The 13,968-nt window shown below is 43.7% G+C and overlaps 1 protein-coding gene across 5 annotated transcripts in view; it reads left to right on the forward strand.

Annotated features, from left to right (window-relative positions):
* The window catches only part of CSNK1E (casein kinase 1 epsilon), a 47,571-nt gene that overhangs the window by 19,531 nt on the left and 14,072 nt on the right, over positions 1-13,968 (forward strand). For all 5 annotated transcript variants that reach the window (XM_082240916.1, XM_082240920.1, XM_082240918.1 and 2 more), the window contains exons 3-5: positions 10,288-10,398; positions 10,521-10,669; positions 11,320-11,548. In XM_082240916.1, coding sequence (XP_082097042.1) covers positions 10,288-10,398; positions 10,521-10,669; positions 11,320-11,548 — 489 coding nt within the window. The remainder of the gene's footprint in view (positions 1-10,287; positions 10,399-10,520; positions 10,670-11,319; positions 11,549-13,968) is intronic.

The raw sequence follows: 13,968 nt of genomic DNA on the forward strand, positions 1-13,968 counted from the left end.
ATGTCAGCTCCTATGTGCCCACAGCCTCCCTCCTCCCGGCTAATCTCATTGGGGTTGTAGCTTTAAAGCCTAGTGACAACACTCTTTAAATGTCAGCATTAACTTTGGTTTGCTGATCATTTTAGCAGATGGAGTGAGAATAAAGCCCATGGGAAGGGGGGGGGGAGAGGACTAGGAGTTCCTACAGAGAAGGAAATGGAAGAGAGAGAGAGAGAGAGAGAGAGATACAGAGAGAGGTAGGCACCGCAGGTTGTATAACTCTGGTCCTAAGGGGGAACGTATCTTCCTAATGAGTAATGCCGGGCATGATGATAAGATAATGGCTGAGAATTTAAAAGCGGAAATATGTGTTATGCAAGTGCCATGCGCTATCCTATTCAAGTAAAGAACTGAGTTGGTGGATCACATCCCTGAATTTACACCTTGCCCTCAGGGCTATGACTAAAATGGAGTGCAACTGCTTTGCCAAACAAAGTTCACTGACAGGTTGTGATGGCAGTACTTTTGTCTCTGTGGATGTTTGCTTCTCTTCTCTCTCCCCCCCCCCCCGACCTGTTCAAATGATTGCTTCACACACATGTTCCTGTGGAAAATGGAAATCTTCCTTTCTCTGGCTGGTATATCAGAACATACTATATTCCCAGCCTGTTGTGCCTTGTTCTTCATTTCCACAAGAGAGAGAATGTTGCTGATGAACACAGAGCAAGATAGGGGCTGTTGCTGTTTTTTGCTTTGGCCATTTTTGCCCACAATTGCAGAACTGTGTGCTTGTTGGCTATTCCTGCAGCGTAGATAAGGACAGAAGTCTTTTACTAGGTCAATTGCCAATGGGGTTCAACCCTGTTGGGAAATACTGCCCCCTATTCCCAGATGCATAGGAGCAGGCTGCTGTTGCACTCTGCACATACATAGAGGTGTTTTTTATTGCTTTACATTGTCAGTACCAACTTCCCAGAACTGTACACAAGTTAAAAGGGCTTTCCTTGGTCCAAACTGCTCTGTGCTGCCATACCTGTGCACATAAGTGTTGTGAGATGACTTTGAGGTGGTTCACACATAATGCCAGACCATGGTTTGTTCCGACATGAAAGAGCAGTTAAAGATGGCTTGGAATCTCATGCTGCTTCAGTGTAGCACTTCCCATAGCTTGTTTTTCCCACTGGGTACTTAGTGTGTTCTTTCCCTACAACCCTGTGTTGCATGAGAGGGAGCCATCCAGATGTTGGACTCAACACTCATGAGCCCCAGCCGGCATGGCCCGAGGCTCAGGGGTGATGGGAGTTGTAGTCCAGCAGCATCTGGAAGGTCATGGGCTCTATATCCCTGCAATATTGGAATCGGGATCAAATGCTGATTTTCAATCCTGGTTTACAAGTTTAGTGAAAACTGTGGTTCTAATACAACAGCAAATGATGCTTTGTCTCAAAGTAGAAGGGCAGAGATCAGGCCGGAGAAGAATGGTGGGAACTGCTGCACATACGCAGTGAAGGGAGCCCCAAGGCTTACTGAGCTCTACTCCTTTGAGTAGGTCTAGTGGGAGTTTCTGCACCTTAGGGTGAGTGGCTAACTGGCAAAGTGGATCACTCCTGAAGCCCCAAACTAGATTTGTTTTCTCGGAAACTTGCCCCAACGTGTCCCTTGCATGATCATGTTTCTGCCTATAGAAGGTCACTCAGACTTTGAAAGTTCAAGAAGCAGCGACATTACAATATATAGAATGGCAGCTGACCAGTTTATGGTAGGCCTGAAAACCTCAATTTGTGTTCAAAGCAGTGCACCTCCTCTTACCTTTCTGTTCATGAAGGGAGGTTAAATCAAATATTGCTGCTCTCACTGTTCTCTTATCCTATGGCCTGTTGATTTGCCAAGCCTCTGTTTTGCATGGGTCATTCTTTATTAAGCACTGCAATTTGTATTTGAAAGAAACAGTACCAAGCTTCAACTACATTCAGTATCCTACTTTGGACTGTGAAGTGTAGGGTCTAGGTCACTTTTGAGCTTTGCATAGAAATGTCCCTGATAGCATTCCATGGCCTCGGGCTCTGTTGTTTACAGCATTTTTCTTATACCCATATGTGTATAAAATAAAAACATGAATAACATGTAATTTAATAAAAATATAAACAATATATATTTACCCTTTGCAGCCTTCCCTGCTCCTAGCTTTCTTACCTTTCGCTTGCTACATAGTCTCTAAGCACCTTACAACATTTTAATAGCATAACAACAATACATTGCAATTTAAAAAACCCAAAAACTTGTAGAATAGACTCAGTAAGGCAGCAGCAAAGCTACAAACATGAGTCTGACCAAACTGTGGGAGGCAGTGGAAGACAGGAGTGCCTGGCGTGCTCTGGTCCATGGGGTCACGAAGACTTGGACACGACTAAATGACAACAACAAGCAAAATTTCTTATCAAGCAAAATAATCAGAATCAGACAGATGCCTGGGACAAAAGTTCTTACCTGGTGGCAAAAAGACATTAATGACTGGGCCAGGCAGACCTTACTGGGGAGACCCCCTGCACAGACAGGAAACCAGAACCAAAAAGGACCTCTTCCTTGTTACCATTCCTCAAATCTCTCTGCGAGGAGGCACCCAGGTAAGGGCCTCTGATACAGATCTAAGAGCCCCTATAGGGTCATGTTGGAACAGACATTTCTGATAAATACTGGGGTCCAGATCTGTATAAGGCTTTAAAGATCAAAACCAACTTTTTGAATTGGCCTTGGAATGTAGAGGCACCCAGTGCAGCTGAGCCAATATCAGCTTTATATGATCATTTTGCCTCAAATCTGTTTGCAATTGGGTAGCTGCATTCTGCACTATCTGGTGTTTCTGAACAGTTTTCCAAAGCAGCCTCATGTAAAGCACAGTGCAGCCAGGTTATACCTGTTCAGATAGGGTTGTAGCTGATCAGCAGCCTAAGCTTCTGGAAGGTGGAATTTGACACCACTGAAGCTACCTCTTCAAGTAACAGCAGTGGATCAAAAACTATGAACCTGCTCTTTCAAAGAGAGCTCCCCATCTCCAGCATGCTGCACACCACTCAGCTGAACAGGTGAACCACCCACCAGCAGCATCTCAGTGTCATCAGGTTTAAGCTTCACTTTATTGACACTCATCCAGTCGGTTATTGCAACCAGGCAGCAATTCAGCACATCACTGCCTCACCGGCAGAAGATGAAAAGGCAAACTAGAAATGAGGCCGTTTCTAGTGACAGCATGCTTCAGAGCTCTGTATGACTCCTGCTTTTGTGTATATGTTAAGTAGCATGGAGGACAGAACCAGCCCTGTTGGACCCCCTCACTGGAGAACCCACAGGGGCGTGCTGTATTCTCCAGGCACCACCACCTGGAGCCAACTATCCAAGTTGGAGTGGAAGCACCGCAGCATTGTGCCTCCAGCCCAGCAAGTCATCCCAGAAGGATATCATAGTTGATGGTATTGAAAGCCGCTGAGAGACTAGAGCATCAAAAGGGTCACACTCCTCCTGTTTCCACCCCCCTCAACACAGGTCATAATCCAGAGCGACTTGAGACGATTTCTGTACCCATACTGGGCCTGAATCCTGATTGAAATGGATGTAGAAAATTAGTCTTCTCCAAAGAGTGCCTGGATCTGCTTGGCAACCATCCTCTTGAGGAACTTTCCCAGAAAGGAGCCTCTGCTGCTATTCTGAAACTATTTTGAACTTCTGAATCCAGGGGTTTCTTTAGGAGTAGTCCACCACCACCTTCTTCAGGTGGCCCAGGCATTAATTACCTCCCTGGCCCAGCCAGCTGCCCCCTCCCAGTCAGCTTTTGTAAGCCAAAAGGGACAAGAGTCCAAAATGCAAGTAGTTGCACAAACCTAACCATGTACCTTCTCCAAGTCCTCAGGCTGCAGGATCTGAAACTCATTTAATGATCTTTTACCAAAAAAAGTGCTCCAGGCCACCCCACCAGAATTGTTTGTTTGTGTGTAATTATCTCTGCTGTCTGTTGATAACACTTCATGCATCTAAAGTGGACGCTAATCCATAAAACCTGTTAGTGGTACCTCGGGTTACATATGCTTCAGGTTACATACGCTTCAGGTTACAGACTCCGCTAACCCAGAAATAGTGCTTCAGGTTAAGAACAGAAATCGTGCTCCGGTGGCGCAGCAGCAGGAGGCCCCATTAGCTAAAGTGGTGTTTCAGGTTAAGAACAGTTTCAGGTTAGGTACGGACCTCCGCAACGAATTAAGTACTTAACCCAAGGTACCACTGTATAATCTTCAAGGTGTCATACAACCTCTCGCTTTGGCCATATCTAAATGTAACTTTTGATTGTAATAGTCAGAGCTGTGCATTCTCAGTGACTATGTCCAACGTGGGATTTGGAAATGGAGCAAATTCCAGTATTCTAAGAGGGTTTTTTTTTAAAAAAAAGCTATAGGACACCAGAGGGGTCTAGGAAGCTCTGTGTGCATAATTTCCTATGGCTGAGGGCCTAAGTTTCAGACCTCTGTAGAACATCTTCCACTTTCACTTGCCTTATTTGGGGCAGAATAAGATATGCAAAACATGCATAATATATCCAACTTCTAGAATGCTACTTCCTTTGTATAGGCATTCTTTAGCCGCTGAGCATTGCTAAGTGTAACAAGCCTGACACATTTGTGGCAAGACTATAAAGTTAAGATTTTGCAACCCCGGAAGCCCTAATTGTGTAAGCTTGTTATAAGCAAAATAAGTGGTGCTTCTGATCTTGCAATAACTGATTTCTTTGACATAACACTGTCCTCAGCATTCACAGACAGGCTAACAGCTTAACTGGCACCAAACCGCTCGAGCTAGGTAAACCAATACTGATTACAGAATAAAGCAGGACCAGAATGGGAGAAGAAAGGTGATTTAATTATAATTTTTATAAGTGGTAGGTAGGGGAACTGAGAGTGGAGACTGCAAAGAGTGAAAATGGTTTCCTGGCTATAAAAAGCATATTCCAGAGTCTCACTTCCTCTTCCTTCCCTAGATTCTTTGTAAATCAGGGTTAGATGTTTGTTTATATCTTACAAAAGTGTTTCTATACTACTATTATCATAAAATGTCAGGACAGTGTACACCATTAAAACATAAAACACTTTTAAAAACAATGCAGATACTGAGGTTCCAAGAATGCTGGAACGCATCTCCATGACTTCTGAATGACACATCCTAGAGCAGGATTCCTCACCCTCAGCCCTCCAGATGTTTTTGGTCTACAACTCCCATGATCCCTAGCTGGCAGGACCAGTGGTCAAGGATGCTGGGACTTGTAGTCTCAAAACATCTGGAGGGCTGAGGTTGAGGAAGCCTGTCCTAGAGAAATCTGCTTCTTTGTTACAATTTTGCATGACCTGTGCTGATTTTAATTACGAATCTTGCTTGTTTAAATACAGATGAACTGAAACCGAGCTAGTATTGCACAAGGTGACAAATCAGTTCCTTTTGGAATCTCTTTCATTGGGGCCTTCTCTCTGCTTGCTCTTCCTGATGAGCACGACGAGCCTGTTGCCAAAATGAATGGGATGATATTCTGCATCATGCTGCAGTGAAATCACTACAGCACAGTGTGGCGAGGTGGGAAGCATCCCTGTTTCCAAAGCAACTGGGGCAATGCTCTGCCTTACTAGTATAGTGCAGTTGCCATGACAACTGGCATGTTCCCTCCCTGTGCTGAGGGCGCAAAGCATTGACTATCTTCTGCCTTCAATGTCACAGAGCCAAAACATGGGTACATAGCCTCATGATGTTATGTTCCCTACATGATTCCTAACTGGTTGGGATCACTCAGAAGAAGAAAGCAGAGCCCTCTGTCCCACCCACTTGCAATGGCAGCACAGCAGAAGAATAAACTGAGAGCTGTGAACCGTTACCAACAGAACCAAGAAAGATACTATATACATGCATTTCAGTCAGGGGCTTAGGTAGGCCCGACCTGCCTTGTTATGTTATGGGGTGGGCTCCCTCCACCCAAATAAGTATATTGTGAGGGGTCTTGGTACAGTGGTACCTCTGGTTACGAACTTAATTCATTCCAGAGGTCTGTTCATAACCTGAAACCGTTCTTAACCTGAGGTACCACTTTAGCTAATGGTGCCTCCCACTGCCACTACGCCGCCCCCAGCATGCGATTTCTGTTCTCATCCTGAGGTAAAGTTCTTAACTTGAGGTACTACTACCATGTTAGCGGAGTCTGTAACCCAAGGTGTTCGTAACCTGAGGTGTTTGTTACCCGAGGTACCCCTGTACATGCCAAAAGGATGTCCTGGTCTCAGGGTCTTCGTGTTTAACCTTTTGTTTAAGGGGAGGGGGAAGCTGAAATACTTAGAGAATTAACTTTCATCAATTTATTGTAATCAAAAAAATATATGCACACACCATTACTGCAACAGTTTCCAAAATGCTATAGATGTTTTGTCCTATGTATGTTTGATTTGACTAAGCTTTACTCAGATTAGACCCATTTAAATTAATGGGCTTACTTTAATCATGTTTATTAATTTCATTGGGTCTACTCTTGAGTACAGTCTTGTTTAATACCACCCATTATTTCTTAGCTTGGATGCCTTATGCTCAATGATTGCCCACAAGGAAAGACAATTGGATGTATGTGTTGGCTGGGGATCTGTCACTTTATTGGGTTAGAATTCCACCTCTGAATGTTCAAAAAATGTTTTTCACCTTCTAAAAGCTCTGCTTTTGCCTCAAACTTTTGGGAATGCAAATTTAGCACAGTCCTAACATTTAATTGTTAAATAGCTGGACATAATTTAGTATATAAACTGAAAATAAATGGCACCAAGGAAAAAGGAGGTCTGCCACCCGGGCAAATTTTGCATTTTGTTGATGGGAAATGGTAAGGAGTTACACGGGAAATCACTGGAACAACTATTTTTAGAGCAGCAGAGAGCCTCGGCCCAGATTCAAGTAAGCCTCAGTTCTGGCCCTCAGCTGCACCTGGCTCCTTACATGAGCACTGCCTAGGAGCGCCTAGGAGCCAGGGGAATTGGTTAGAGATCAAGGCAAGAGAGACTGTAGCCTTCAGAGTTGAAGAGGAGGCAAGACAGGAAATGGGCAACAGTCAGAGTGGTCAGGAAAGGGGAAAGGAAGTAGGTGAAAAGGATGGGTAGGCAGGGAGAGAAAAAGAAGCCTCTGGAGGAAAAAGGGCCAGGAAAGCAGTGAAGGAATTTTGAAAGAGGTACGGTTAATATTTATTATTTTTTAAAATAAAAGAAACAGTGCATTGAGAGGCAGGGGTTAAGAGAGGAAAGCTGCTGTAGGAGGAAAAAGTGGATGTAAAAAGAGCAGGGAGAGGGAATAGGGTGAAATTAAAATGTGAAAGGCAGAAGAAGTGATGGGAGATGAATTAAAAAAAAAATTTTTTTTTTGAGAGTTGGAGTGAGAAAGAAATAGAAAATAAAAAGCTTTCTGTGTTTAGAGCATCTAGACCAGCAAATTCCACCAGAAGTATAGAGGGTTGAATGTTACCTTTATTCTAAAACCTGCCATCCAACCAGTTGATTAAAAATGTGCCTCTGCAGCAGTGCTTAAAAACTAAGAAAAAAGAATAAAAACCTTCTTAAGATAAATTGATGTCTGGATTAGCCCCTTGTCAGAGTGAGTCTGGTAGACCTCATTGGGAAGAAAATTCCATTGGGAAGGCACGACCACTGGTAATGTTCTGTTCTTTATAGATGACAGCTTAGCCACCAACCAAATTAGGGCCTCAGCGAAAGATTGAAGGCTGTGGGAATGTGTGCATGGAAGCAGGTATTTTAGTACACCCTTGGATTTATTTGGTTAAGACTTGGGTAGGCTGTTGAGCAGATTAGGAATAATGAGGATGAAAAATGTTGATATGCTCTGAGAGGGCTATGTGAGAGTAAGATGGAAGTGGGTTTTGGAGGAGTTGATGGCCTGAGGGTGTTGAAGCAAATACTTGAGTTGATAGGGTTAGATATTACTGGCCCAAGGTCTGTCTTGAACAGGGGAGACAGCCACTTGCTTGCCTAATTTGTGAATTAACACTGCCCAGAATGGCTACATGTGATTGGGAGGTGACAAGACACAGAGAGACATGGGTGGGCTTGGAATGGTGTAGCAAAACTTCCCCAAGGATATGGGGCTACTGTATTCAGGTATGCTGTGGAGCCTCATACAGTGAGGCCTAACAACACTCACCCTCTAGTTTTTGTTAGCTTCTGACCTACAGAATTGGAGTGTCCTGAAATAAAAGCCATCTCTTCACGACGTATTTGACAAGTCTGAGATTGGGAAGGAGATGGTGGCGTAATCGTTGCAGGCAGGCTGAGTGCAAATCTTGCTGTTGTAATTTTTGGCTGGTGGAACCTCTCTGTTCCCATAAGGGGGGGAAATGGCATGCTCCACCCTCTTCTCTCGCAACCAAAAGAGCAAAACAAAAAATGATTTATTTAAAAAATAAAATAGGGTTGTGTGCAGCACTTAAGCAATTTCTTGTTTTGGTGGCAGCTAAATTTAGCTCCACCCGTGTCAACATTTAATTAAATGAGAAATATAATGGCACCCTGTGTGTCGTAGTCCCTGTGTGGTTTAATTTGCTAGTGAATCTTTTTTCTTCATTCAGAGTGTGTGAGTTAATTGATAAACCAAATGGGATTTTAAAAAATATTTCCAAAAGTATAATTGCATGCTTCGTTGAAGAGGAGGGCACCTGAAGAGAGGGAGCAGGTGGGACTGATTGTGGGACTTAACAAAAAGAAGCCAGTTGATTGTTTGCTTGCTTGTAAATGGTTTCACTGCAGAAATAATATGCACATTGTTTTGATTGGAAGTGGCAAGAGTCCTAGGATACAAGGTGTGTGAACAAGAGCTACTCCGCCAGAAGGATACCTCGGTGCTAGGAGAATTGTGGTGTTTACAGTGCTTGCAAAGCTACTGTGCTTTTGCTGCCAGTGGGCAAAAATGGGGTGTTCCATACATTTCTGGGGTACATCAGCATAGTGTGTCTGCAGTCTTGTCAGTTATTGATCCATGATGTTGCTGGTTCCCTCTTTTATGTATGTTGTCCTCGGCCTTTATTGCTGCCCATTCTGATCCACACTCCTGATGTGAAAACACTTGCCCTCTTTTTGGTGTGTGCTCTCATCCCTGAAGGCCATTTTGCGCATTGCACAACGGCGAGTGTAGGTTTGCCCTCAATAAGACACTCAGCAGTAAGGTGTGCAACCAGTTGCATCTTCCTGAGAAGTGTCCCGGCATGATGAATGTGTCTCTTTCACACTTATAAAATGCAATGTGTGAAGTTCCAGTTTTTTTTACCCTGTGTAGCTAGGGTTAGATAATTTCCTTGTCCAGTGCCGACCTAAGAATTCCTGGCTAAATTGAGATTGTAATCTAGTTATTTATTTAGGTTCATGCACTATCTGCTTGACCAAATTTAGCACCTTGGGCTGTGTTTTTTTTAGTAATTGTGGGCAAACTGGTGAGCCACTTACATGTATTCAGATCTCTGCTTGTGGCCTCTGATGCATCCTTTTAGGAATGGCTTCTTTACATGGATAGTATCCCGACACTTTAAATGTCTCTTATGGCTGTGGTATATTTATTGCAGCTGATACATGGCTTATGATGAATGTGCTAAAGCCTTCACTGCATCAAACAGCCTCTGTGCTTTCCATGCCATTTGAGGCTGAAAAGTGCAAACAAACATTTAGCTAATAAAAGCCAACTGTTTGTTTATACTTTTCACATTCGGAAGGCTCCATCCGGCGAGTAGTTCATCACCTGAGGTTTTGAATGTGGTTTTTTTAATCAAATGCTTGCTTTGGCTTGAGGGTCTTAATCTCCTCCTAGCTTGACTAATTATAAAACAAAAGATTTGCCTCAAATTCTTAAGGTGGATCTGCTACACAATATTTAAAAGGTTAGCACTATAACCTTTATTTTGTGAATAATATAAGCGTTTTCACCCAGGTCATGTGCAATGGAGATCCAGTGTGGAGTGAGATTAAGAAGTGTGCCAATAGGACCAAGGAGACATGGAGTTCAAATCGCTTGCCAGCCTTAGCTTGATGGGTGACCTTGGGCCAGTCATGTAGCACCCACCCATCCTACCTCTCAGGGCTGTTGTGTGCATAAAACAGGGGAGGGGAAAGAGCTGCCCTAAGCTCCTGGGATGATAATGATGATGGTGATGATATTTATACCCCACCCATTTGGCGCTGTTTTCCCAGGATGGATGAGAAAGAAATGTACTAAATAAATAGTCACCCCCTCCTCTTTGTTTTCATGCAGGTGCCAATATTGCCACTGGGGAAGAGGTAGCCATTAAGTTGGAATGTGTGAAAACCAAGCACCCGCAGCTCCACATCGAAAGCAAATTTTACAAGATGATGCAGGGAGGAGGTAAATTCAGCGAATAATGAAATACGAGTTGCTGTGAGGTTACAGTGGAGTTTGGATATTAAACTTTGGTGCCTGCTTCTTGGTGTCTCATAAGGGGTATGTGTGTTTCTCTTCCCTCTTAGTGGGCATCCCTTCCATTAAGTGGTGTGGAGCAGAGGGCGACTATAATGTGATGGTGATGGAACTTCTGGGACCCAGCCTGGAAGACCTCTTCAACTTCTGCTCTCGCAAGTTCAGCCTCAAGACTGTTCTGCTCTTGGCAGATCAGATGGTGAGTTCTTATAATCTGTTCTTTATGCTCACGTGTGCCTTTCTTCTCAGTTCCCTTCTTTGTAGCAGTAGTTCAAGATTTAATTATCCTAAATTATTACGCTTGAGTGGGGAATGGAGAAAATGTGCACAAAGGGTGTCTTGTTCTGCAAGAGCAGGAGAAGCATAAATCCTCATGTAGGAGAGATGGGGGGCATGTAGTGTATGTGCTATTGGCCAGTGCTGGAAGATGCTGAGGGCAATGGGGTGTGTTGCTAGAGTTGGTAGTTTGTGATGCACTTAGACCTGGGTGCTCTGAGTACATGTTTACACACCCTCTTTGGCAGCAGCAGCAAGAAAATTATTCTTCTGGCTCCCAAGTAAATGCATTTGAAATGTTCCTTTTGAAAACTTATTAAACTCCAGAGGTCCTGTGATTAGGCCCACATTTTCACTTTCCTGCTACCGAAGGACAGTAAGTTGGGATTAAAAGAAAACTTCAGGTTCCCTGATTTCTCTTTGAGATAACATTGCAAGTTAGAGGAGACTTCAGGTTAACCCTCTTGTGTGTATGCGGTTTGCTGTGTAGCTTGAAGTGCTATTAGTGGCTTTGGTTTCACAAATTTCTGTGTATATTCTCCTTCCTGGCACCATTTCCCAACCCATTTTCAGATCAGCCGTATCGAATACATTCATTCCAAGAATTTCATCCACCGAGATGTGAAGCCAGATAACTTTCTTATGGGCCTCGGCAAGAAGGGCAACCTTGTGTACATCATTGACTTCGGCCTGGCCAAGAAGTACCGAGATGCCCGCACTCACCAACACATCCCCTATCGGGAAAACAAAAACCTGACTGGCACAGCCCGATATGCCTCTATAAATACTCACCTTGGAATTGGTAAGCTTGTCTTATACTTCCTTGTTACTATGGAGAACATGGTTAGGTGGAGAAAAGTTGTTGTGGCCTTCTATATGTTGCTGGACTCCCATCAGCCTGCATAGCCAGTGGGCAGGGATAATGAGAACCTTAGATCCACATGGTCTCCAGCTTTGTGTTAAACAGTAATCCATTTAATAGTAGTTATAGTTTTGCAAACTTGTGTAATAACTGCAAGGTACCACTCAACACTGAGCTGAGCTTTCTTGGTCTGCAATTGTGTGCTTTTTCGAAGTTCTGACATGGCCCAGACCAGGGGTCATTTAACCGGCCCATGAGCTGCCCCCAAACCGAGCCGCCCGCTCGGCAAGTCTCTGCACGCTGCGCTAAACCAGCACAGGGCAGGGACTCTCTTTTGCGGTGCCAGAAATTGCATCTGCACAGACGCCGGAAATTGTGGGCGCGTGCGCGATCCAGCCCACAGAGGGATCTCTCCTGGAGTGAACCTGCCCAGGTGAGGTAAACCTTGCCGACCCATTCCCCAGACGTATGAGGCCACCTTTTTTTGTACAGCAGGCCGAGGGCATTCTCTTACTTGGCTCCTTGCAGACTCCTTTGTGATGCTACTGGGTAATGTGTGAGCTAGCAACCTATTAACTAATAACACTTAGCAATGGAAGCCCATGGCATTAGTATCCAGTATGAGGTCTGTGTTTGAAACTTCAAATGGTGTAAACCATTCAGCTTTTCAAGCAACTGATTACTCAAATTTTACACAGTGAAAAGAATTCTAATGCGCTTTTTCGATACGTCATGTGAGGCAGTCTTTTTTGAAATGCCAAATAACTATTTTGAATGCCTTCCAGTGTTTGGATAGAGCCAGGGAAATAATGTCAATTTCTCCCCCCCTCCCCCCCCCAAAAAAAAGTGGCACAGAGGAAATGGACTAGCAGATCTCTGTACTCTATGTAGGCTGGTCCTTCAAGAGTTCTGGAGGTCTTACTAGCCACACCCAGTTATTCAGGGAAAATGTTTTCTCTCTTAAGTTTTAGTTGATTGTGCTCATTAATCAAAGTTTGCAGCCCATCCTATGAACTTAGTCACAGTGTCCAGCGGTTAGGCAGAACATTTTGTTCTATGCTGCTTGCCCTGTCTCAAAAAAGGAATTAAGAGAGCTGGGGAAGGCTTAAGGAGAGCACAACTGAAATGACCAGGGACTTGGAGGACTGGAGAACCTTTTTCACCTTTCGTTTAGGGGGAAAGGATGGCTAAGGGGACACAGGAGAGGATATAAAATCATGAATCATTTCGAGAGAATCTGATAATTTATATCTTTCAGAGTACTGATAATTTATATATTTCAGGTTCTTCAGGTTGCTAAAAAATCCACCTAAGGTTAATTATGTTCATGCAATGCATAATTAACTTTGGATTAATTGCTCAGATGGCTTTTTTAGGGGGGGGAGGATTAGACAAACGTGTGGAGTCTTTGAATGGCAATCGGCTATGAAAGCTAAAAATGGTATTTCCTACCAACAAGGTATAACTGTTAACATCATGTTCTGCTTGGAAGCTTACGAGGGGCATCCTGCTGGACATTGGATCTGTAGTGTGGCTCAGAAAGGCAAGTTGTTGTGGGAAATTCCCATCCTCTGCTAGCCTTTAACTGTGCTGCTGAAGATGAAAGGAATGCATAGCAGAACTGAAGTAACAGCAGAACATGTTTTTTGGGCCCTTTGGCAGCTTAAGCTTCTGGACAATTGGCCAATGACCTGGTCAGTGCATGATTAAATGTCAAATGTTAAACAGTCTTAAAATTTATCTGCCACGATGACTTCCTTTTGCTGCCTTGCCAAAAGAGAGAGAGAGAGAGAGAGCGCTAGCTTATACCACATGCCTCAAGATCTGCTGTCGTCCCCCCCCCCCGGGAAATTGGAAAGTGCAAATAATTTTTAGGCATGCAAATAATTTTTTATAGCTGCAGGAAAGCCATTGACCTGCAGAATATCTTCCTCCCCATTGTGTTGAAAACAACAAAGCAGTAGTGTTGCTGCGTGGAAGATTGGAGGATCCCAGTATTGTAAATATGTTCTGCATCACATTGAGATCAATAAGAGGGAAATGTTTCACGTGCTTTGTGTTTTGAGAGACATTTACTTGCATTTCCCTTAGTTGGGTCTGTTTTTGGGTGATTGGAAGCGTGGGGCGTGGGCTTCAATCTTTCTTCCTTGAATAAGTGGTTGTTGTTGTTTATAGTGTTTGTTAACATATTTACCAGCTGAGCAAAACTGACCCAATTCTGGACAGAATGTGTCTAGTACCAGTGTCCACTGGTAATGGGGGACAATCCATTCTTCAGCTTTAAATAATCCTAATAAGCTCCTAGGGAACAATGGAGTTCCCAGGAGTAGAGCTTTAAAATAGTATTATCATCCCCATCA

Source organism: Podarcis vaucheri (genome assembly GCF_965113315.1).
Source record: "Podarcis vaucheri genome assembly, chromosome: 10".
Classification (NCBI taxonomy): Eukaryota; Metazoa; Chordata; class Lepidosauria; order Squamata; family Lacertidae; genus Podarcis; species Podarcis vaucheri.